At 41.7% G+C, this 26,628-nt stretch overlaps 1 protein-coding gene across 1 annotated transcript in view; it reads right to left on the bottom strand.

Moving 5' to 3' along the window:
- PIK3C3 (phosphatidylinositol 3-kinase catalytic subunit type 3) overlaps nt 1–2,427 on the bottom strand; it is a 68,628-nt gene extending 66,201 nt beyond the window's left edge. Inside the window, exons 1-2 of the mRNA XM_030968362.1 lie at nt 2,293–2,427; nt 72–260 (exon numbers count right to left, since the gene is read on the bottom strand). Of these exons, the coding sequence (XP_030824222.1) occupies nt 72–260; nt 2,293–2,360 (257 nt within the window). The 5' untranslated portion in view covers nt 2,361–2,427. The remainder of the gene's footprint in view (nt 1–71; nt 261–2,292) is intronic.
- Between the last annotated feature and the right edge of the window lie 24,201 nt (nt 2,428–26,628).

Raw genomic sequence — 26,628 nt, 5'->3', positions numbered from 1 at the left:
TTTCTGACAGAAACAAACACTTGCTGCCCCACTAACTACAAGGAATATGAAATAAAAGGCAAGCCACTTACTTCCATCTAGTGCTAAAAGCCTTGTAGGAAGTTCTAACTGGAAGAGCAAGCGGCTTCCCCTCTGCAAACACCTGACAAGTTACATACAAGTCAGAGCAAGTCTCTTGGTACAGTCCTGAGAACTTCAGCATCGGATCTTCCAAGAGAGCTTTGTAGCTTTTCTGTTCTCTTTTCCCTTCCAGACTTCCTCTATGGGGGAGAGGGCAGGAGAGGAGGAAAAGAAGAAAACATAAGTAAGCCAGAATTTATTCTACCCATAGTAGAAATCCTACTGCATTTCCATAGCTCATACTTAGATTACCCAGAACTGAGGCTATTCTCACTTTGCACTACCACTTGTAGTGAAATCCAAACACCAGAAAGGAACTCAGGATGTGAAATGCCCAGCAAACATGGAATGTATTGCCGTACTGATTTAGGCAGGGGTGAGGGGAAGAGCAGGGAAGGCAAGAATTACTTGTTTGTCTTTTAAATTGAAGCAACTTTTTCTAGTACAACCTGTGGATTCTCAGACAGACCTTAAGTAGGGCAACAATAAATGAGAAGACACACACTGCTATTATTAAAATACACAAAACAAACATCAGATTACATGTGCTCCAAATACTATTTGGAAAAATAAAACCCAAAACAACTATGGTAAGTAAATTTTTAAGGTCTATGAAATGTATGACTCGTTTTGGAAGTCAATCATCTCTCAAATCCACAACAAAATAAAGTTCACTTAAGCAGACTGTTCAAATAAAATTAGGTTAAAATTTGAACAGTGTTACTGTTAAGTGGAATTGAAGGAATTTCTCAGGCTTCAGCTATACCAAAATGAAAACAGACATGCACATTAGATATCTGTCTCTGGATGCCCAAGTTAAAACAAAACAAACCAAAAAAACGAACCAAAAAAAAAAAACCAACCAAAAAAACCCCCAAAAAAACCAACACAAACAAAAAGAAAAAAAAAAGAGAGTAAATTAACAAGTTGCACAGAACTGACACTTGCATGGAACTGACACTGTACACTCTAAGGGTGACATACACTTCTATTGTGCTAAAACAAAAAAAAAACCAACACTTTATAGGTTTAATTTTGTTTGGTGGAATGAACTATCAACAAGGTCATATGAATCTGACTCCTGATGGTACAGAACAGTGTGGGCTGGCAGGGACCTTAAAGAGCATCCAGTTCTAACCCTTGTCATGAGCAGGGCCACCTTCCACTACCATCACCTGTTCAGAAATTAAACAACCCTTAAAAGCGTCTTCAAGTTAGTTTGCCAGAAAAGTGAAAGATACTTTAATGTACCACCATTTGCGTGGATACACTCACTACATTTGGGAGTCAGCCACATCCCTCCTACTTCTCAAACTTCTCATTGTTGTGATGAACTAAAGTAACTTAAAAAACAAACCAAAAATTACATCACTGTAGGGTAACTCCAGCTTCAACAAAAGTGCTTCCACACGCTCAGGTAGAAATATATTTACATGCGGCAGCACCTGGATCAGTAAAGCACCTCAGTAAGACCACCATGCTTTCACAGGAGCATGGAAACAAGCAGCAAGAGTGTCACCAGTTTATCTCCTTCCCTTAACACTCAGCAGCGAGCGGTGACACAGTGCCGGCCCTCCAATTCCTGAAGGGAACTACAGGAAAGAATAGGCAAGATTATTTACAGAAACATGCAGTGACAGGGCAGGGGAGGGGGGTGGCTTCAGACAGAGCAGGTTTAGATTAATTAGGAAAGAATTCTTTACTGTGAGGGTAGTGATGCCCTGGCACAGGTTGCTCAGAGAAGCTGTGGCTGCCAGAGCGTTAAAAGCCAGGCTGGACGGGGCTGGGACCAGCCTGCGATAGTGGAACGCGTCCCTGTCCGTGGCAGGGGGTGTAACAGAATAGGCTTTAAAGGTCCTTTGTAACGCAAACCAATCTGTGATTCTCTTGACAGGTGAGAGGCTATGGGAGCCAGCACTGACAATCGCTGCCTTGGAACACCTGAGGACACGGCACACCTGACATGCGTTCGCAGCACAGCTCCAGCCCGGCCCCCCGCCCGCCGCCTCCCCGCCAGCCGGGACGCGGCACCGGAGCTGAGCCAGCACCGCCTGTCCCCGGGCACGGCCGGGCTGCGGCATCAGCGCACCCCGCCGAGGGGCGGGCGGCCCGCTACCCCCTCCCAGGGCGGCAGCGACCGCTCCCCTCTGAGCTCCGACGCCGCTCACTCACATCTTCAGCTGCACGTTGATGTCCAGGTCGCAGCTGTACACATAATAAAGCCTCTCGGTCTCGCCCATGGCCGCCGCCGCTGCTGCTCCCTGCCCGCCCCCTCAGCGCCCGCGGGCAGCAGCGCCGGCCTCCCCGGCCGCGCTCCGAGCATGCGCTGCCACCGCCATCTTGAGTAAGGGAGGAAGGAGCGGTGCCGGCCCTTGACCAAAATGGCCGCTGGCCCGCGGCCGCCCCCGCCCCCCCGCCCCCAGCGCCTGGGTGCGCGGCGCGCGACATGGCGGCGGCAGCGCGCAGCGCCGAGATGGCTGCGAGCACGGGTGGCGGCGGAATGGCTCCTGTGCCGCCTGAGGGCGGAGAGGGATGGAGCCTCGCAACAGCACCACAGAGTGTCCTGAGTTTGAAGCGACCCAGAAGGATCATCGAGTCTAGCTCCTGGCCCTGCAAAGAATGCCCCAACTACATGGTAGGAGCCATGTGTCTGAGAACATTGCCGAAATGCTTCTTAGACGGGCTTGGTGTTGTGACCACATCTTTGGGCAGCCAGTTCCAGTGCCCAGCCACCCTGTGGAAGAAAAACCTTTTGTCTGAAATCCAACCTAAACCTCCCCTGACTCAGCCTCAGGCCGTTGCTTCAGATCCTATCGGTGTGGCAAGAATGGAGAGATCAGTACCCGCCCTTCCTCTTCCCTTCATGAGGATCTCGGACAGCACCATGAGGTGTCCCCTCAGTCTCCTTCAGGTCTAACAAACCAAGTGAGCTCTTAAGGCTTCGCTTCCAGACCTTTCCCCATCCTCGTGGCCTCCTTTGGACCCTTATAGAATAGTGTGGTTTGGGAAGGAACTTACAGCTCCTTTATTTCCAACCTCCTGCCATGGGCAGGGACGCCTTCCTATAGACCAGGGCTCCCCCCGGAGCTCAGAGCTCCATCCAGCTATGCCATTATTTATACATAGAAGTTCAGAGTTAATAACTTTTCCAGCAAAGCCCTGCATTATGATTAATTAAGTAGTTTTCATACAAGTTTAATCTCAGCTCAAGGAAAGGGTCTTCACCAGGGCTGGGGTCGCACAGAGGTTCTACATCTGGCACAGAGAGCCAGAAACTACCAACTAAAATATTATAAATTAAAGTATGATTTAAAAAATGTTTTGTGTTTTGAGAATTAATACAGATTGTGAGCACCTTTAAGTGACAAATACAGAAGCTCTAGTCATTATCATCCTACGCTTATTCTTTCTATGTAGGCAAAGCAGCCAGCACTGAGAGACAAAAGTTTTTGTGTTTTGTGATACGCCACAACTGCTGAACTTCTCAGGACTGCTGAACAGAAGTATAAAAAGTGCTATTTTGCTCTAGCTCACTGTACTTAAAACACTCTTGGTCCTGTGGAAACATCCAAACAGGTGCTCTCTCACAGCACAGTTCAGACTAAAAAAAAAAAATTATATAATTGTCACCTGGAAACCGTGTTTTCCATTTTCACAGCAGGACAGAGTTTACAGGTGGATGTAGAAGGATGTCTCAGCTAGTCCTCTTCTGGAAATCAGCGGCTATGAGGGAAGAGGCCAAAGCAGGAGCAATGCTTCTTTTAAGTGAAGGACTTTTTCACCTCAACACTTTTTCCCCCGTCAGGTACTATGACCAGAAAGTTTTTCCTTCCTTTTTCTCTAAAACAAATAGGAAACTAAAGAAGTCCACAACCCAGACCATAACTTGTATTAATAAAATGAAGTCTTTGCTTTCCAGCACTACCACACTGGCATGTATCATGACTACAAAACATAAGTATAATTAAATTAACAAATTCCTCTGCGCAGTAAAGGTGATATTTTTAATCCATCTTTGCTATCTTAATTCTTCACTTTCTGGTCACATTTACAGTTTCAGCAGTCCTGGCAGCTGCTATTCATTTGTTGCCTGCCTCATAATTTTTGATGACTTCTGTTTGTTTGTTACTTTGGTTCCATCCCTGGTTTTTTTACATAAAATCTCTGCTTTCTGTAACGGGAATAAACAAACATATTTTTCTTCTTGGGTGTGAAGAAAAAGTAAAGCATAAACCTGCAAAAAATTAAAAGACAAACAAAACTCACTTTTTAAAGCTAAGCAATGTAGGTCCCTGTGCACAAGCAATAAGTACATTCATATGTGTGTACCTGTTTTGGTATGATTTTTTTTCAGGAAAAATTAGATTCTTTCTCAATTAATGAAATTAGTGGTATCACTTTAATAATGTTGCATTCTATTGTACCACTATAGGTATTTTCAGATAATTATTGAATTATTGATTTGTTTAAAGAGGAAAAAGAGAAAAAATCTAAGGGAAAAAATTATAGAAGGTCTCTGAATAAAAACATTAAAAAAAGGTTTTTTTCAGATTCCAGTATGTCTAACTAGATAACTAAATTAGGTGAGGCAAAAGAAGAGAAAAATGTTTAGGAGAGACATTTTTGACAATAAAATTGAAGAAAGATGCTATTTCAATCAGAAATGTCACTTTATACCACACTCTGATATTAATAACCTTACATTTCTAGGTTCTCATATACTGCCACAGAGGCAGATAGGAAGAGTATTTTTCACCTTGAAGGGTCCCGAAGCACTTGGAAGAGGCAGTGATGAACATCCAGGGCCATTGCTTGTGCTCTAACACAGTTCTGGCTGGAGGTGATGGGCATCTGCAGTGCCACACACCTGCAGCCAGTAAAGCTGAATGGGGCCTTTCCCTGTGGAGCAGATGTAGCTGGATAAGAACATTTTCCTGTTTTACTCTCTGCTGCCACTTCTGTGTGTCTTTCACTTGCCATTTTTGGCAACATTTGTACTAAATGATAAAAGCATGCACCATGGGCTGTTGCCCATGAATCAAGTAGTTCATATGACTCACAGCTACCCTCTCTTGATCTGGCCCCTGCAGAGTGGTCCATCCATATCCCAGCTGGTCAATCTCTTCCATCTTCTGAGCTTCAGGCACCACTCCTGTGGTCAAAAGATATGATTATTTAGGTGTGTGTTTTCCAGCTCTAAATGCTGGGTTTAGTAGCAGACTGCTGGCTCAGGTTTCCCAGAGAAGTCTTGGTTGCCCTATCTCTGGAAATGTTCAAGGCGGGGTTGGACGGAGCTTGAAGCAACCTGGTGTAGTGGAAGGTGTCCCTGCCCATGGCCGAGGAGGAGGTTGGAACTAGACGATCCTTAAGATCCCCTCTAATCCAAGCCATTCTGTGGTTCTATGATTATACAATATAAGGATTGTTTTACTGCCTGTGGGAAGGTTTTGTGGTGTGACACCTAGGGCACGTCATGAGAGCACTTTTGTGGTGGTTGTGTTTCTGGTTTTGGCCTCTTGAGGTAGGGCAGGATTATTCCAAGTGTTGCATTTCAAATGAAGCACATCTTCTCTCCTGTTGCTGATCTGCAGCACACCCAAAAGCAAACTCTTCTGGCAACTCTGCTTGGGTTTCTTCCTTAAGGAGACTAATATATACATGCCACAAAGGAGTCCAGGAGTGAACTAGTGTGCAACTACATATATGTAGTTCACAGAACACGTTCTGGAAGCAAATCAGTGTCAAAATTCCTGATGCTTCAAGTGCATTGTGAAGCAAATTCTGACCTCCATTGTGCCAACAGAAAATGGAGCATCTGTCCTGTTGCCCTGGTTTTTTTAAGTTCTTCTAAGCCTTCTGATGTTTACATTCTTGTAACGAACTTTCTCACACACTTTCCTGTAAATGCTTATTGTTTTGCATTCTTTTCTAGAGGAGGAGAAATTTGAGGGACTGTTGGTTTGCCCAGTGTCATTGGAGAGGTGTCACTGTTATCCTCCAATCCACTGCCACTTTTGGAAATCTATTAATGTTGGAGTCAGAAATAAACTTTCTCTCTTTTTACCTTGAAGATTCCAGTGTCCGCATCATTTTATTTCATGTCCTAGAGTGACATGTCCCTTCTAGCTTGGGGTGATGCTGAGAATGACATGAGGGACTATTAGGAGTTATTGGTTGCCAGTCCCTTCTGCTTATGGCCCACAACCCCATTTCAGGGAGTTCTGTGTCCAAGCAATGCCATAGAAATCAATCTCCTGCTCTACCACAGCCCTGCCTGACCCAGCCATGGACTTCACTGAGCCAATTCCCACTCTTAGACTAAGGCCCCGTCCGCACAGAGATGCCTGATGCTCTGGTCTGGACCTGCTCTGGCAGCACTGCAAATCTTCCCTTCTTTCTGGTGGATACAGGGGGAAAACCTCTGGCTTTCTTTCCCAGGACAGCGCAGAAAGATGTTCTTGTAGTTCTCTAACATTTCCCTGAGTGTTTGGTCTTGAAGCACCAATTTAACTCAGCATATGTAAGTGTTTAAAATTTCTTTGGAAAAAAGTACACCAAAAGGAATCTATTTTTTCTCATGAAAACTGCAAGTAACTGGCTAGCTATGCCTAGATTTAGTTACTTGCTGATATTATGCCATTATTGTCATTGGAAAAAATATAGCAAGCATGCAATTGACACTCTTCATTGCTCTGCTCGTGCATTAGAATCTCCTCTACCTCTGTTCTGTTTTTCAGTCTGATAGTTTGTCAGCTTCCAGAAGTCTGATGAGGTGAAGCATTGAGAAAACAGTGGGAGCAATAGAGAGGTCTGCTGCTGACACAATTCTCTTTGGAGGGAATGGAGCTATTTTTCTTGTTTTGAAGCAGAAGTGTCACTTGCAGTTCACATTCGACTGATAGCCACAGAGAAATACGTAACCTTTCCATCCCATCAAGAAATATATGCCATCTTCCAGAGGACAGCACTGATTCCTCATACACCATCTATTTTCTGCTGGTGGGACTACCACGATACGGAAGAGGACTGATCAGATGTCCAGCCATGCCCCACATTGCTTGTAAAGATTTTCAGCAAAGTTGTTGAAAGTAGCTATGTTGTCAGACTTGTTTTATCTTTCCTGAATGTGGACATCTGTCTGCTAAAAACTGGACTGAGACATCTAGGAACTATACATAACCCTTAGTGCATCTGTCAGATGATAATCAGTTTCGCTCACTAATGAACTGGAACAAAACTGACTTGGCAACTGCCTTTTTCCCTCTAGGAATATCCTGAGAAACGCTTTACATGCTTGGGTGTACAGCAGAGAGAGTTTCTGCTATTCAAATACCACAGTGGTGATCAGGTTTTCAGAACCACAGTGCAGGGGTGGTTAGCACATTGTATTTCCTTTAAAAATGGATAAGAATGGAGTTTTAGAAAAGAGCACCCATTGCCTTCCCTTTATTTGTGGAATTTTACCTAGTTAGTTTCACTTTCCACCTGATTTTACATGTTTCTATTATTCCATGGCTAAGTAGTACTGTCTAGTATGTGCCCAGCCTATTCTCATTAAGTGATCCCATGAGTGAACAAAGTCTCTTGTTTCCCCAGCCTTCTGTCCAAGATCATTCCTTGTGCCCAAATGAACCCAGGACTGGCCAGCATCTCTTATCTCTTCACCCACTCAAGTCCCACCCTTTCCTGTTACCAGCACCAGCTGCTCGGTCTGTCTCACCAAGCTCCACTTTACAAGCTCCACTAAGACCATGAGATGGGTGTGCTAACTCCTGGTAAAGAAGCAGCCTTTTTAATTTTGACACAGACATAGGGGTCTGTTTTCTCTCAGGCCAGTCCAGATTGGTGCATTTTAGGTAATTTTAGGAGCCCAATCCTCAGTCTTACCTTGTTCCTGAGACATTTGTCATATCAGTAAGTCAGCCCTGTCCTCAGTTGCCATTGATGGAATTTAAAAATCATAGAATCATTCAGATTGGAAAAGACCTTTGAGATCATCAAGTCCAACCATGAACCCAGCCCTGCCAAACTTTCTCCTGACCAATGTCCCCATGTACCACATCTTCATGTCTTTTAAAATCTCTCCACATATGATGAAATGATGAAATGATGGAGAAGATGGGCACGTGAGTTACACTTACAATTTGAGTTCTCCAGGGAATAGGTAGACATAAACTAGAGTATTGTTAAATGTTTTTTTTGATAATAATGAAATATTTGTTCTAAGCCATTAAAACAAGGTATGATTTTACCTTTTTGTTCTCAGTACCTTCAGGTTTCATCACATCAGCTGAATGTGAAGCACTGGGCTTCTTTAAACATTTCATTTCCATTGAAATGACAACAAAGCTCTGGACTTCCCTTTTGTTATAGAATAAGCCTCTGAAATAACTCTCTTTGGAGGAGTCCCTGAACTCATTCATCTCTATATAACTTGAACTCAATATATTAAGTTGCACTAGGGAAGAGTTTGGCCCATTAACTTTAGTTTTCTAATGCTGTTTAGTCAATAAGCCATTTAATTCCCAAAACAAGGAAAGGGAAGGAATAATAATAATGGGAAACATGAAATGTCAACACCGCCAATTCAGAAGCAGGGGGGAAAAAAAAGCTAAACTCAAACCAGAATACTGTGTCAGGTCATCAGCTAGAGAAAATCAGTGTAAGTTAAGTTCAGTGAAATCAAGTAAATTGTATTCAGTTACCTCAGATCAAGTCCTATCATGTAGTTATGTAATTTTGGGGTTTTCAATTCTTTCTCCCCTGCCCCCATCATAAAATTTATTAAAAAAAAATCCCCAGTCTGCTAGATTTTGCAAGTTCAGTAGTCTGTTAACTGAGTAAGTAAAGATATAATGAAAGCAATAAGTGCTGAAACATCACACATGCAGTACATATCTCCAGCCGGTCCAATTTTATGCCTAAGAAGACTGGCAGAGTTCCTGCTGCGATTCAAATCTTATGTCAAATTTATAAACTTGTTTTCTCCATTCTCCTCTCCTATCCCCATGCTCCATCAATCAGAGCTTATACCTGCACAAAAGGCTGATCCATCATTAAGGAGGCAGGTTGCAGCCAAATGTAAATCTGCACTTAAAAAAAAAAAAAAAAAGAAGGAATAATACTCATGCTGCAGGGCAGGGTCACCCTCTGACCCTAGGCAATCTGCCTCTCAATCTGCAGAACACAGGCTGAAATAATGTGTCCGTTGAACAAGCAGTAAACTTTTCTGCTTCTGCCTTTTTGAAGATTCTTGGAGTTGCTGCATCTGCCGGCTGACACTCTGTCTGACTTTTAAAATATGAAAATCTCCTCCATATGCATTGAGCTCAGTTTTCTACTTAGCATTTCAAGAGCCCTAAGGACCTTCAGGGAAAAAAAAAACATATTCTGAATTTTCAATTTTGATGACAATTTGCTTTCCCTACAGGATGTGCAGAAACACCTTGAAAAACTTGTCAGCTGCTAAAGGAAATGTTCTTTACCGTAGGAATGAGAGCGCATCACTTTCAACTAACTTAGGGAAAGCAAGTTTGACTCTGCACCCCATGCTTCCCCAAAGTAGCTGAACATCTCTTTTAGTTTGTTCCAAATAAGAAGCAACAATAATAACAACTTAAATAAAAACAAACATAGAATCCCACAAATACAGGTTCTGACCATACAGTAAAGAAAAATTAAGTCCATCCATCCATCCAGTTGCAGAAGACTCCCATTTTCACAGCATCCAAATCCAAATAAGGATTCAGGCCATAAACAAAAGATTATTATTTCTTTAAAATTAAATTGTTATGTTGGGATGCATAACTTTCCCTAGTCTGGGCTAGTCTCCCCTTGGATTAGAATCAAGGAAGGAGACAATAATATTCAAGAGCAGTACAGCCATGCTCACCTTCAGTAATTGCGTGAGGTCAGGATGTTCCACTATGTGCAGTCCTGTTTTTCTTGGAGAGCTTGTAAAGAGAGCCTAGATGACCTACTTGTATTAAACCCAGTGTTTATAAGCTAATATTAAACAGGGTGAATCCCCTCCTTAAGCTGAGGTTTATGTGTTTTCTCTGTAAATTCCACATCACTAAAGGGCACACTGGAAGTGTAAATTCTCCAAGCACCAGACATTGTGCAAATTTTTCAGGGTGTGTTGGATTTTGTATCTTCTGTGCTGCAGAGGAAAGGTGCTCAGGAACTGGGAATATGAAACTCAATGTTTTCTTCTCCAACCAACATTAAGGACAAAACCATAATTGACCCTACAGTGTTCAGGTACAAATTGTGGGGATCCCTGCTCAGAAAGTCCCAGGTTACAGAATTCACTGAGTTTCATTAGTCTGGATGCTGAGTATTCAGCCTTCATTAGTGATCTCCAGCCAGATGAACCACAAGCTGAGCTAGGAAGAGGGATGAAAAGTTTTGATTTCAGGGCTTGTGTTGCAGCATTAGACAGAAATTATCTTTAAACTAGTTTTAGACACTGAACTGATGACAGTTGGGGTTTTTGTTTGTTTGTTGGTTGGTTTGTTTGTTTGTTTGACATTACAGTATTTTCATGTTTTACATGGGCTAGACGAAGTGTATGAATTCTAACATAATTTAGCATTTCTGCTGCTAATCCTGGTTTAGCTGTGACACAGACAAATCTGGTATTAAGCAAAGAAGTTGTTGCATAAACACAGAAAATGCTGCCTCTCTTCCTTTCAGTGGACTCAGAAATTCACACCAGAGCAGTCAGTTAGAATATTCCATTTATACTGCAGACTATTTAAATGTTTTAAAATGGGAACATTCATTACAAATGCCTTCTCTAACCTTTTATTCAGGGTGAGATGCAAATAAAGCAGTGACTGATAAAGGGAGACATGAAAATGAATATGTATGTTTGCATAAGCTGTATTTCTCTGCTGCTGTGGAACAAATTCTGCTCTTAGTCCCATTTAAGCATCCGCTGCTGATTTCAATGTAGTTATGAGCATGCAGCTGAGGCCAGGATAAATCCTTCCGTCCATCTATTGAATGATCAAACCATATTTATTATGGATCCCATTTCAATGTGGAAGTGAAACAGGCCTTGATCTCAAGGGCAGATTCTGCAGCATTGCCTCTGCAGCCCCTGACATGATATGGGTATAAGCCTCACTCCAGTGGGTGCTCGTGTTGGCTACAAAGGGAAAAAAAGTCCCACATGCCTCTGAAAAATTCTGGGGAATAGTCAGACAGACACCAGCAATTAAAAACCTGTTATTTTCTTTTAAAAAGTATTTAGTAATAACTAGACGTGCTAAGCTCAAAAAAGCAAGTTGAAAATTCATAATCAATTTTGTCATTGCCTTTCTTTCTTATTGGTAGGAAAAAATTACTCACTTTTCTCCCACCCTCAGATAAGACTAGGCTTTTGCACTCTATTAACCCCAGGGACTAAAAGATAGACTGTTTTCTAACAGGTGAATTAGTGCTAGATAGCATTACCACAAATGCCAAGTCATTAAACATGTAATTGGATTTTTTTTTTGCTATCTTAACTTTTCTACGTTATAAAGGATCTTTACAAATTAATGACAGAATATGAAGCTGCCCTGAGAGCTATTTGCCCATTAAAAACAGGCATGAAAAACTCCTATCCCCATCACATAGAGAACTATCCCACCAATTTCCAATTACTTCTGCCACTGACAGTTCACTGGACTGTTAAGTTATATTCTGCACCATGCTGTTTAATGTGGTTAAGTCAGGCAGGTATTTTCTGCTTTTCTTTTTTCTTTCTTCTTCTTATTTCTAATTTTTTCCCCTGATGTAAAGCAATTAAGCAATGTCAGTAATGAAAAAGCAGAATTTTAGTACTATAAAGGCACGGTTAATTTAAAGATGGATTCTAGAAATCACTGAATATATGCTTCTGGCACCCTGGTCCAAAAATGTTTCTCTAAGTTTATTCAGGACTTCCAGTAAAATCCTGTCCTATGTCATTCACAGACATACAGAGGCAAGAAGCGTTAGTAAAAAGAACTCACTTTTTTATAAGGTAATGACAATGATAATATTAGAGCTAATGGTAATAAGGAAAAGGATTCACAGTGTCTTTTTTTCTTTCCATTTTATGAGAACCTTCAATTGTAAATGCAGTAAAATATGGAAAATGCCACTTATGTGAAGAATTGGAAACAAAAAGATGTAAGGCTTTAGAAGCCCTTTGATGGGAAAACCTAAGTGATGGTTGTGTTAGCTTTACTATTAGGTGATCTAGTCTTTAAATAGAGATGTTAGTGGTATCACTGAGAATTGAATATGGCAGTGAAGCACCCTGTGTCCATGGATACCCCCTATGAGTGAGAGCTGCTGGGGCAGCTGTGTTCTGTGTGTTGTGTGCAGTTTCACTTTTCACAAACCTCACCTCCTTGAGGTGCTTCTGATATATCCAATAAGGCATCTGCTCTTTGTAGGTTGGTGATTAAGTAACACACAATTCAGAAGATTGTTATGTGCAATTTCTTGGATTTAAGTGGGATTTAAGGGAATATTTATTAAATAAAAAATAATCCATCTCAGCATGGCTAAGAGTGAGATAGCCAAAATGTAAATGGACTTAATAAAAATGTGTCAGATGTGGACTTTCCTTCAGGTTGCTGGTAGGACTCCTTTTGAACCAGTTGATACCAGTGCTATCATTGTGAGCTTAGGGGGAATTGTAACGTAGCCATTTCTGATTTAAAAAGAGAGGTAATAATTTGTTATTCATAGAAGTTGTGTGATGTCTGTGAGTCATTTCAGTGATGCAACTAGAGGAAAGGCAAGTACAAAAAAAATACAACAGGAAGTTATAGGCACTAATAGCTACAAAAAGACAAATCCATGATGGAATGGCTACAGAGAAGGAGTATTAAAATTAACAGGGGAAAAAAGAACCTATTTTATATGGAGACTTTAAAAAGAGATTGGACTTCAAAATAAAAGGGGCAAGGACAAGGCAGGGGAGTAATATTAATACTGTATTATACCTTTCCTACTGGGAACAAATTATATTCCAGTTAAACAATGAAAATTGCAGATAGATGCAGATAAGTTGTATATCTGTGTGCAGCTGTCCTCTGGACAGAGAGTGCTGGGAGCACCCACTTGCCACTTTGAAGCATCCTCTTTGAGCATCACTGTGTATTTACAGTGTCTCCTTTATCACATACACTCCATGTATATTTTTCAGTGCATCCTAATGTCTGTTTTATAAGTCTGAATTCCAGCAGATCTCTCAAGTAGATTAACGCTGAAATATTGCTGGATAACATGATGTTTGTACTGGAAACAGCAACTCATTCCACATTTGCCAGATTTACAGGATGCTTAATTTGCCAGACTTTTTCTTTCTCCATCTTCAACTCTCTCACTGAAGTCTGGTTTGGTATTATCAAAATTTATATTGGCTCTCTGATTTGGAGAATTTAGTTTGGCCTACCCAACTAAACAGAAGAAAATAACTGATGCTTTAAGATGGTAAAATGCATTTTTGCCTCTTGCTGCTTTTCCTTTCCTTGTATGCTGTTCTCACTCCTTTGGCTTCAAAGATCTCCAGGCAGATGTTAGAGTTCAGGTATTCCTTCATTTTTTAACGTTGTAATTATTTACACTAGTGTGATTGCAAGGTGGAATGTCTTACTAAGCCAATGGAAGATGATTTAACACCCCTTTTCAGGGTGTTTACCAAGGCTAATAATTTCAGAGAATCACTGTTTTAAATGCCCATGCTTGCTTCAAGCACTCTACTGCTACTCTGCAACACCATATACAAATAATATAGTTTAATAATGAGTAGGAAATCACCGGTTCCGACCTGTAAATTAATAGTTGAAATTTACTCTCGAGCAGGCAGCTGATGTCTGGGCTGGTTCACACCTGGTATCACTTCAGGGCTTGTGTGAAATTCAGGCAGGCCACAGGCTTTGTGCTGAGTGTTTGAGCAAGGTTATTTTCACTCTGCAGCGAGCAAGTGCAGTCATATGTTTCAATAAGGGACTTATCCGTTAGCATGTGAAAATGTTACTGCTAATTTTACACCTTGAAAACAAATCAGGGTTTCACAGTTTGAAAGCAGAAACCAACCAGCTATAAACCGTCAGATTGACTGTGATCTCAGAATTGAATAGGTCTATTTGTTCTAACAAACTGTTAGGCCATTAAATTGCAAAGCCTTTCAGTGTTTGTCCAGGTAAATAAGGACACATCCAAATTGATTATCTGTTGTTCGGAGGTAATGATACGTAATAAACTATTCGCTCTGGATAGCGTAACAGAAATGTGCTGTAGCCCACAGATGTGCCATATCTTCCCCTGTAAAAGTAGGATTTCTCCACTAGCTGCAGTCCAGGTCTCCACATTCCACCCTCCTGCCCTCCCCACCCCTGCAGGCAAAATGCATTTGTCTGATGAAACAAATGTGCACATTCTTCTTGCTCCCATAACCTTACGTGATGCCCCTGCTTCTGATGGGGATTCCTCAGAAATCTGCATGCAGGTACATCTGCAACTCACAGAAAAATACTTCAGGGACATTAAGTTTGATCCTGTTCTTTCCGGTGTCATTATACCCATTTGAAAAAAGAATATCTGTCATCACAGATGTCAGATCTACTGGCTGCCCAGGAATAAATCTTGTGCTCATGTCAAAATGTCTCCAGCAGAACTTCTAGGATGAAAATTCACAGCTCAACATTAGGCAGCAATTTATGATGTATGATACAAGCAGCATGAGCAGTATTCTATCAGGAAAAGGGGGAAATCTCTAAATTTTGTCAAATGAAAAGTAGTTAAATGGTGCTTTTCTCAGTTAGGAACTTAACTGACTTTTTAAACTGTCATATAAGAATTCTCTCTGTGTACATATTCTTGGTAGCTCCAGTTAGACTATGGCTATATGCAAATATGGCTGGAAATCTGCATTGTGGGGGAGAGGGCATAAGCAGCTGGGACTCAGAACCAGGGACAGAAACATTTTCCATTAGCAGCAGGACCTTCTTTATGGGATCCTGCTCCATCACTTGTGACAAACACCAAATTGAATGTTTGTGGGGACAAACTCAGAGAGGGTAATAACCCGTGCTGAGGCAGTGTGAGAATGATAAATGTTTTATCATCTTTATTTTTCTCACATCACTTGCCAGTTAGACTTACAAGGTGAAATTAGTAACCTTCTGTGGTGGAGTTTGTCTTGCCAAATTTTAGTTGACTGAAGTATTGAGTGGGATATTATCTGTAAATAAAACACTTGAATTTAGACACCTATAGATGTTTATGCCCAGGTTGGTGTTTAGGCTGTCCTTACAGCACTGCCTGTGGCTCCTGGGAAGCTATTGGAGCAGTGCTGGAGCCTGGAACAGCATCATCCCCTCACTCCACGAGCGGCACTGACTGATGGCTCTTTCAGCACATCAGCAGAGATGAAGCATGTGTGGACTCAGCTCATCCTTCCTGATTTCAGGCCCTTTGAGCTGCTGTGGCACCCTCCTGCCCTGGACCACCCGTCAGGCAGAGGAGTCTCCTGAAGGCTCTGTTTTGAGGAGCTTGACTGTCACTAGAGGTCAACAGCAAGGAACCTGACCTGTATCGATAAACAGCCTTTGTAATCAGGAGGAAGACAGGTGTCTTAAACATTTTCATTTAATCTGTCATAAATGTCTATTTTGGAATGAGACAAAATCTAATTTCTTCCAAATCATTGTTTAAAGGGTACTGAATGTGATTACTTAACTCACATTTGGAGCCTTGTGCTGAAAGAGAATCACATAGATTTGGTGAAAAAGAGGACGTCACCTCTCCCTGTTTATGGTGTAACTTTGCTGATATGAGGAGAGCAACACAACGGGTACATTTAACCAATGTCCACTGACATAGAAAGCAAGATAACTAATCAAACAAGCGAACCAGGCTTATCTCTCAGTGATCATGTAACAGATGGCAGGCAATATGGAAAGGAGAGCACACAAAGAGAGATATTAATATAAGATAGGCAGATAGATGGAGCAGTACTTTCAAAAATAATAAACGGCTCAAACTGAAGGCCAGTTCTCAAATGCATATTCAGAAACATATGTGTTGAACTCTTAATGGAAAAATCGTTAAAAAAAAAAGATAATGCAGGATCATGTGTTGACATTTATTTTCTCTCCGGAAAAGAAAAAAACCCACATTTACATTTTTCTTGAGCCCTCTTTTCTCCAAAGTTGCTAAATATTACAGTAGAATTGAGATAGTAAAAAGACACGAAGATTTTCTTTCAAAAAATGGAAATAATAAATAGAAGAGTGTTTATTTTATTTCAGAAAATGATAAGGCTAGTTAATCCCTTAAAAGATGCGGAAATCTGAATCCAAAGATCCTCCAACAACAGAAATGCAAATATCTTTGTAACCACTAGATGGTACTTAAAGCACAGGATTGGAACGAGTTACTCTGTTGTGAGATGTGTAGTGAGAGTATCTGTGTCAGAGGCTTAGCAAAGTCGAGGTTGGTTTTATTTTTTCCATATCCAAGAGGAAGGGGGGGGGGGAAAGAAAACCCAAACTAAATCTCTTCTGTGCCTTTTTTTGACTTAAAAAAGAAAAATGGACATGGCAAAAGTGTTTCTGATTAGATTGGTACAAAAAGATGATGCATTCTTTCTGGATGAATCAGGAGATATGAGGTTGTGTCACTCTTTAGATATAGACCTGAAATACTAAGCTTAAATTTATAGCCTCTTGAATGAGCCACAGGACTCTGTTTACTCATAGAGTAGAATTGGGTGCAGTTCCAGCAGTTCTTCTCTGTGATCAGTTACTTTATCACCTTGATCAGTTCAGAATATACAATAACTCTCTTTTTTAATACACCCTACTACAGTAGATCCTTTATCAACCTGCTTTGGATTTAATCACACTTCTGGGTCAGGAATCCTCTTCCCATCTGTCTCTTTCACATACATGCAAACACATGCCTGCACAGCCATAAATGTCTGCATGTTACTTTTTGATTATTTTTTTTTTACAGTTTTTATGTTTTCTGGAGGAAAGGCTGGAAGAGATAGGGAGCAGGTCTAAAGAAGTGATAGCTCAATTGCAGCAGATCTCTTTTCCCCATTCTAATTTCCAGAAACAACAGTCTATTTCCAAAAGTAACTAGTAGAGGAATTTCCAGTTATAAGAATGATATTGAAGGGGCTGCTGGAAATTTAAGGGTGTACTTGGCTGCAGATTTTGGACTTTCAGTGTGACTTTTTAGCATGAACTCAAACCCATTGTTCTATTTGTTCTGGGTAGCCTCTCCCATTCAGACCCAGGCTCAGTAGTTTAGTCTGGTGCTTTGGTTTGGCTTCATTCCCCACATAAATTTTTTACAGCAAAGAGTAGCAGAGGAGAGGTCAGTGAGATTTTCCAGGAAATGGTGAATAACAAATGTCTCTCGGTGGTTCCTCCCGATGAACACCCTGCTGTGCAACAGGGGAGCATTTCTTCCTGACCTCTTCTGCCTATAAGTTGTCCCTGGAGGTTTGTGGATCGATACTGTTGCTCAATGTACATGAAAAGGTTAGGCTGATTCTTATTCTCTAAAAAAAAAAAATGCCGCTAGGTTTCTTTTAAAAGTAACTAAAATGATTTGTTTCTAAGGTATTCTGTGTCATTGAGCTCTAAACCCTCCAAATATTTGTTTGGTGTCTCTGATTATCCAACTACAAAACCAAAAACCATACCAAACAAACAAAAAAAAACCAATCCCAACAGCAACAAAAGCAAACTCAAACACTTCTGTGATATCTTTTTACAAACAACTGTGAATGACATTAAGGTTGGAAATGTGCATCTAAAAATGTTATGAAGTGTTAAATGATCCAGAGAGTTAGTCCAGAAATGACTTTGTTACCTAGGTCTAAATTTTCTGTAGGAAAGGTCAGTCTCTGCTGCTTTATATTTCTTTGCTTTTGCGTGGCAAGCTTCATCACAGAAAACCAGCAGCTTTGGGCCTGATCTAAAACTCCTTGAGCACAGGACAAGTTCTCCTGGAGGACAAAGTCCATTCATTAGTTTCATGACTGCTGCTGTGAGCAGGAACATTTTTCACAAAAACAAAATTTCCAGAGCAACTCTAGAATTGATCTCGTCACTGAGATTTACTCTTTCATAATAGCTTTGCACCAAAAGGTTTGATTTTGATAATGAGACCATGTGTAAAACTTTTGAACATGAGCTTTACTCTACAGTTCCTGATTTTGTCCATCCTATTGTTTTCTAGGATGAAGGTTGCTCAGAGGTAAATGTCTGGTTAGTTTTTATTTTGTTCCATGGTGTTTTTTATAAATACACCCCAGCATCTTTAGAAGTCATGCTGTGGTTGTATCTCTTGGCTAGTTGTGCCCCATAGCATCAAAAGGGTCAAGGACCTGAACCTGGCACAAGAATACCTAAGAACACTTTCCTCTTTCTTGCAGTTGGCAACATCTGTTTTTATAATTGCAACTTGCCTCCAAGCCCCTGAATTTCCTTTCAAATATTTGTTCCAAAGCCACACTGCTCTGAGCTCAACCATGGAAGTATTTGCCATTTCTTTTTCTGAGAGAAAATACTATCTGTTCCTGTCTGCCTGCTGCTCCATCTGTCTGCCTGATCTGCTGCTTCATAATCTGGAAGAGAATACCTTTTAGGTTGTTTCATATATATTTTGCAACCACTACAGAGCTTTGCTTGAAGGGGCCAAACTCATCCGTGATGGTGAAACTTCGCTGACTTCATGTAGTTGTACAAGGTGAATCAGATCTTCCCTTGGGACCACTCAGAGAGAAAATGTGTAGATGTGTGTATGAACAGGCAGAGGCTGGGAGGGGAATCAGAAGGAAGGTTTTGCAGAGATTGTTCTAGGACAATAGTAAATCATACACTCACTGCTGCACTGCACAGAAGGCACTAAAGGAGAGCAAGAAAAATGAAGGAATATGCAATTCTGCTCACTTCAGCAGTTAAGCTTTTGTTAGGATACTCTTAAGCAATTACAAAGCTGCCAGGACTGTCTTTAATTAAATATGTAAGTACCAGTACAAAAATAAAACCCAAGCAACACTTACATCATGCCTACAAGGTGTTATTGTTCTGCTTATTTTTTACAGATGGACATTTTTTCAGGAATAAACTTGCTAAGTGTTGTGAGAGAGAGAAGGAACGAGAGAGAGAAGGATGTAGAGGGAAGTAGTAAAAAGAAATATGGATGCTACAGGAAAAATAACAGTGGTTATATTTCAGAGAGGCAAACAAGATACAGTGCATCTGTGACAAGGAAGTATGACTTGATTTCCCTACTTAAGGCTTCCTTGAAATTGCCCAGTACTTGAGAGAAAATAGATGACAGAATAATTAGAGATGGTGCTTATAATTTATCAGTCATAGTCTTGACTTCCTGTAGCTGATTGGAATGACCAGATGATTTCTTACTAGTAGACCATGTATTTGGGGGGATAGGGGAAAAGGAGGAACATAGCTAAGCACAAATAATGACTCTTTATTTGCCTAGAGTCATTGAATGGTTTGGGTTGGAAAGGACCTCAGAGAGTATCTAGTCTCAATTTCCTGCCATGAGCAAGAGTGCTACCCACTAGATCTGGTTGCTGATTTAATGAAACCTGAACCTTTAACTCGCAAGAAAACTTGCCTGCAGATGTTCAGGTGAGGGAGATAAGGGCATCCAGAACCTTTGACTCTGCTGCTCTTTCTGGGAGAGGATTTGCACACCCAGGAAAGTATGGAACTGCTTTTGCTCCCAGTGGAAGAGGGATTCAGTTGTCTACAATGTCCTGAATACACTAAGGCTTTACCTATAGACAAGGCAGGTTCCAGAAGGGCTGTGTCCTCAGAGGGTCTTACAGGCCTGATTTTTGCCTAGTGGAAAAGCTGGCACAAGATTTGATCCTGGGCTTCTTTTTCTTGGCATTAATGAGATTAGTGAAAGATTTGCATACAAACCATATTTTAAATTGCAACTAGTGTGAGGTAGGAGAATTCAGGGACAAAGTAGTGCAGTATGTAGTTTATACCATCTTGGTTAAATTATGTCAGAAATGCAGGTGCAGTCATCCTTTTTCTGAACACCAACATTTTCTGAAATGTTGGTGTGCTAGATGAGGCAGCCAAGGCATGTTTCCTTCCCAGCTACCAGTAATGCAAATTAATTTGACTCCACTGGGAAAACAATTTATGATTGTACTCAAAAATACCAGGTACTTTCTGGGAATCATAACTGAGCCATTACTGTGGGGGTTTTCTTTTACCCTAGAAGGCGATCAATTCTGCAGGGCAACCCACTACTCACAGCCTTGAGAGATGTACCTGCAGGTACCACGAGTCTGTGATGACTCCCAGGAACAGGACTTAGGTTGAATAAGAGAGGCTTTTCAGTCTACATGCTGGAGTCCTGGCTTGAGTGTTATTTCAAAGGAAGATGATCACCACAAACTCATATGGTCTGTATGTGAGCTTCTCCCATAATTTTACATGAGCTTCATGTCCCCATTGCTCTGTAAGAGTGTTTACCAACAAAGAAAAAGGGTATTCTTATACCAGAGGAAAATGCCCACTTTGTCACTTGGGGATGGAGCCTATTCAGCCTCCAGGAGGGGGAAGTAAAGAGAGGTTAAGATGAAGTAGCAGTTGGATTTGTCTTTCACTCCCTGAAAGCTGAGGTTATAGTTTTCAGAGAGGCTAAAGTAATTACCCATATGTATTTCATTTTCAAGTGAAAAGTCCAAATCTCTGACATAAGCCTAGAAAGTCAATGTTTTGCTTGTTATATTTTAGCCTCAGAACTGATCATGTTTTGAGTTTATCCTGTGTTACATGAACAATCGTGTTCCTGTGTTACATGAACAATCCGATAGCATTTCTTATGCTAGTAGCAGACTCTTATGTTAATTTACAAAGAGAAACAACTGGGGGCATCCATAAGCTCCCACACAGAAACACTGATGAGGAAACAGCTTGGTGTTGGGTACACTTTCTCTATTTTCCTCAGACTGTATCAGGTGGAAGCTGCAGAATGAAAATGCTCCAGTGATAAACACTTATGAATGGTGGGGAAAGACACTATAATTCCAGGTGCAGATCCGATAACTTACCCTGTGGATCTAGGGAGAGGATTAGTTCCCTTCACCACGCTCCTCTCATACCTCCACCCACCCCCCATCTTCAGGAACTATACCCAAACCCTCCATCTGAACCAAAAAGCTTTATCTGTCCCTTAGTGCAACATCTTTTATTTGCCAACTTGTTTTTCCCACAGACTCCTGCTCCCTTTTGTGTTTGCGCTAATGTTCGAATGTCTACACCGCGTAGCCGATGATTATTTGTGAGACAGAGTGAGTTAATGCAGATTTGCAAGCTGTTCCCATTTGTTAAATGTCAGAAAAACACATGCAAGTCACTGGCTTTAGCACTTAGCTGCCAGCTGGCTCTTCTGAAAGGAGGGGACAAATGACAGTCTATCAAACAGCATGCTTTCAAAGAAAGAGGAGACCTGTTCCAGAACTGCAGCTTCAGAGGCTCTTTTTAACAACATAAGCAAAACTGGGAGCCAACCTCATTTTTTCCCCCGGCTGTAATGAACACATAGCTTAGCGACAGCATTCCCCCACCCCCAGTAAAAACGAGCTGGAATTACAAAGCTTATGAGGAAAAAAGTGTCATTTCCCCTCTCCCCCCCCCTTTCACTTCAAATTTTATTTATTTTTATTTATTTCTTTAATTTCGGCTCAAAAGTAAGACCAAAAATGCCAAAAAGGAAGGGAGTGGGGTTCTGAGATCAGTCACAAATCTCAGAAGATAGCAGGAAACTGTGCCAAATGGAAGTGTTTATCCATGGGTAAGTGCCCAGTGTAGATTAACATATTTTAATTATGGTCTCCGGGTTTGCTGCTCTCCCTGAAGAATACATGGTTTAGGCCTCACTGGTGAGCCAAAGCTGTCAGGGGCGGAGGGATTATTTTTGGTTATGCATGCTGATGGGGTGCCGTGCCTGGAGTTCCGGGACATGCCTTTCTCCTGGAGCAGATGCCGCAGGATGGCGGCGGCAGCAGTTTCTGTGTGCCCCCCGACATGCTCCGACCCTGACCCAGAGGCTGGCGCTCCTCCGCTGCGGCTGCCAGCACGGGGCCGGGGCGCAGCTCTGCTTCCCGGGGTGATGTCCGCCGGGACCTCCAGCATCACCCGCTCATTAGGATGTCTCTGAACAGCTGTCATGTGGTGCTGACTTTTTGTCACGGTTGACAGCGGTGAGATTAAAGCAGGTAGCCGGAGGCTGAAAAAGTCTGTGTTTTGTTACGAAGCCCTGAGTCATCCAACCCCCTGTTATAAATATTAGGTGTCAGGTCTGGATTCACAGAGTCACTTGTAGCCTTGGGTAGGTCCCATTACACAAATGGTCCAATTTATTACAGCAGGACTATTTGTATACAAGATTGCCATCATTGTCAAGATGTCAAAATCTGGCCTGGTATGTTTAATGCTTCATAATTAACAAGCTGCATCATGCTAGTGAACATCTTCCAATTATTGAATAAGATTTTGGAATGAGTGGTCATTTCCCAGAGTTTTCTGTGGTTTAAACTCAGTGACAGTTGGGACAGAGCTTTGAGAAGAAAGAGTGTGGTGCCAGGAAAGGTCCATCTTTTCTTTCCTGTTCTTATTTTAAGATGAATATCCAATTTCCTTATTATAGGAGAAAGGAGAGACAGATCCATGAAGAAGGTAATTCATGCTGCGTAGCTTGCAGAAGAAGGAGACCATTCTGTTTACCTCTGTCACTGGAAGGACCCCAGGTCCAGTACTACCTGATGGAATGGGAAAAACTAGGTGAGATGAAACATTTTCCAATTGCAAACACTACCTGCAGAGCCCATTGCTCCATTGTTCATAAATTCATTTCAGGAATGCTCTTAAACAAGGAATTTGGTGCCAAAGATGCTCTCAAATTGTCATCTAAAGCATACCACCCTTCAGCTGTTTAATCCACAGGAATAATAAATCTCTTGGTCTCTATGCTTTTACCCTGGAAACATACCCTGGACACCCCTAAACTTGAACAGTGGGTTGGCTAACTCCTGCCAAGATCCCAGTGAGATCCAGGAATTAGGCAAAGTTAAGGCTCTGAATCTGATAGGTATAACTTGAGCCATCCCTGATGTCTTCAAGTTCAGCACAAGGCCTTACTTTACTCAAGGCCCCTTTCATAGATAAAAAAGGTCTAGCTATTTAAACGAAAAAGTGAGATATCCCAGGTTCCAGGCTGTCCTCATTCAGATGAATATGAAATAAGAGACTTCAATTGCTCTAAACTTCTCATTATAGTCTCAAACTCTAGGCTTTGAGACTGTCTGGGGAAAAGGGCTATAAAAGTTATTGTTCTGCAGCTGGAGGAATCTAACCCCATTTTGAATTTTGAATGCTCAGGGTCTTCAGAGCTATGTCCATAGAGATATTCAGAGATATTTAGGCACCCAACTGCTCTTTGTCTCAGTGCCTTCATCAAGAGAGATCACAGTCTGCTTGGATGTAAAGCGTAACAGAAAATGAAAGCACCAAGCAATATCAGCCTGTGGAGAGAGTGAGAAGACAGTTGTTAATCTGAAAATTTCCTCCACATTATATTCTTATTATCTTTCCTTTTGCACCATAAACTGTTCCCTGCAATTGTGCTTGGGATCATTCAACCGAAAAGAAAAGCTCCCCTGTCCATCTGCCTGGCAGGACTGTCAAAAGGTACCTCCTTTTCTCCTTCCTTTCCTCAGATCTGACTGGCAAAGCTTATCAAACAGAGCATTACGATATAGTAGCCTCTCCAAGCCTCCAAAGTCTGACTCTGAATACTGAGATAGATGAATTTGTTGCATAGGGCACACCTACATTTCTAGTGGCTTGAAAATATTGCTAGGGAAACACCAAATTGAGCAGCCTGGGAGAGCTGAAATGCTACAGATCCACACCAGAGGTCCTATGAGTATAGAGATGGAGTGTGTGTTCCCTGCAGGCACACAGGCATGCAAACATGTATGTATTTATATAGAGATGCATCCAGATCCACACTCCTCAAAGACACTCTGTACACACACAATCAGCACCCAAACCCCTTCATGTCCCCTCTCTGGCTAGTCAGGGTGAAAGTCTGTGCAAAATATACACACATGGATAAAATGTGGAGCCACCAGCAGCTGGGCTCAGACACTCAGTGTGACCAGTAGCTACCTGTGTATCCCAATCTCCCTCATGTTGCTGGCACCTGGACATAGGAGGCTGCAGCCCAGGCTGGTACAGACCTTACACACCCCATTACAAACACCCCCCTGCCCCCCAGAGGATCCAGACAAGCTGTAGTTATGCTATGTAACTACTTACACACAGCTGACTGGTTTATTCCCTTTTCCTTCAGTTTCCCCATATTTGGCTGTCCCAAACCACTTCAATCCTCCATTTCCTGTGTTTTTAGTTTTCTTACTTCTCCCAAATTTTCAATTATTCCATCCTATTCCAAAACCCTCTTTTCATGCACCTCATAATGTGCCCTTGGATACCAACCCTTCTCTGTCCCTGAGGTGCTCCAGAGGGCAGCTCCTGTGATTCACCAGGGTGTCATGTCCCTATGGACATGACAGGGGCTCATTTCTTCCCTGAAGTTATTTGGGTGCCCCTCCTTTGCCATTATTATGCTCTGGGCTTCTCTCTGTATGTAGAGATTAGCCTTTTATTTCACAGGCTGACAAATACCTGCTTTCTGACAGAATTTTCTTGTTGCCTGGGTAGATCCTTCTTTGTCTCTGAGGCATATAAGCTCTGTCATACTTGTTACACGAAGAGCATCAGGGTGAGTAAGCCCTTTCCCTTCATTTCCTTGAAGAATGTCAGGCTCAGACTTAAGCAGTAAATGCTGGTAACAGAAGCATGTGGTTCATGTAACAAGCGGCAAAACAAGACCGGTCTACTAAGTAGAGTAGGGTGTGTCTGTGGAGACTAGTCTCAGCTCATGGATTTCTAACCATGTGAAAGCATCCCCACTGGGCAAAAAGGGTTGTTGTTAGTGCTAGATTTTTCTTGGAGCATCACTATCTATGAGTAATACCCCAAGAAGTAACTTCAACAGTTAAGGGTGTCAGATATGCACAGACACTTCATTTTTAAGTGCACACAAGACACAGATTTTCAAGTATGCTTATATTAAAGATCTTCCTTATGATCAAGTGAAACTTCCTGTGCATCAGTTTCTGCCCATTGTTCCTTGTCCTGTTGCTGAACATCACTGAGCAAAGCCTGGTCCATCCTCTGACACCTCCCTCCATTCACTGAATGACATTGTTGAGGTTCCCTCTCAGGTGTCTCTCATAAACAAGAATTTTAGACCTGGTAAGAGACTCAATAAATACAGCAGAATAATTGGGAGCAGAAAAATCTGAAAACAATGTTCTTATTTACCATTCATCCTGAACTCTGTTTTGTCATCATGGCAGATATACTTTGATACAGGATGGTGGGATGGTGGTAAAGTAGTTAATATGATTGAAAATATTATTTTCTTATTTTACTGCTTCCTGTGCTAGTTGAGGGAGGTTATCTTGGGCATTTGTGTTAGATACAGCCTGGAGTGCTGTACATTGAGCCAGCTCTGAGTGAGGAGGCTGCAGGACCACAGTTTACCAACACCAAGCTGGGATGACTAGTCTGCTTGAGCAGCCAGAACTAGCCTCTCCTCAGGTGGTGATGCTGCAGTGCACACATTCAACTATTTTGGAGCCAATTTAAATCTCTGTCTCACAGTGATGTTCTGTGCAGAGCAGGCTTGTGCTTAGGGCCTGACACAGAGCTCACAGAAATGGATAGGATGCTTTTGACTCTGCTTCAGCAAACCCCAGTTAAATCACTAAATTCTCCCCACCTCACTTACCTTCCTTGAAACAGGCTTAACTGCCTTTTCTTCACACAATGCCCATCTTGCTCAACACCACAGATCCCTAATCATTCTGGGAGGAAGAGAAGAAAGGGGAAGGAAGGGCAGATGGTATCATCCTAATGCAAATAATAAATAATCAGATTAATCCCGGCATCATGACAAGAGTTTCATTAGGTTCAGAACTAGGGAAAAACACTGCTGTGTTCCCCGGGAGCAAGTCAGAGGGGAATGTCATAAAAAGTGCTCCCAAGCTTGCTTTTTTCTTTTTTTTTTTCATTTCTTTCCTTTTTTTTTTTCTCATTTGTTTTATACTGGGAGTAGATCAATGTGGAAGAGCAAAGACAGAAAATTAGTTTTTGAAGTAAGCTTCTGTGTTTAAGAGATTTTTGTCAGCATCTTATGAGCAGGGTGACCAAATGCTCACATTGTAGGGGTCTTGTTTTTGTGATCTGCATCCATATGTCACTTTATCAGAGAGGCATGATCATGGACTAAAGCAGGCAGACCTGAAATGTCAGTGCTCAGGTAGGAGGAAAGCCCTCGTTTCCCTGAATTTTTTAGCTGAAATGTTGAGCTCTT

The sequence above is a fragment of the Camarhynchus parvulus genome, chromosome Z (genome assembly GCF_901933205.1).
Source record: "Camarhynchus parvulus chromosome Z, STF_HiC, whole genome shotgun sequence".
In the NCBI taxonomy this organism is placed as follows: Eukaryota; Metazoa; Chordata; class Aves; order Passeriformes; family Thraupidae; genus Camarhynchus; species Camarhynchus parvulus.
This window is presented reverse-complemented; position numbering and strand designations above follow the sequence as displayed.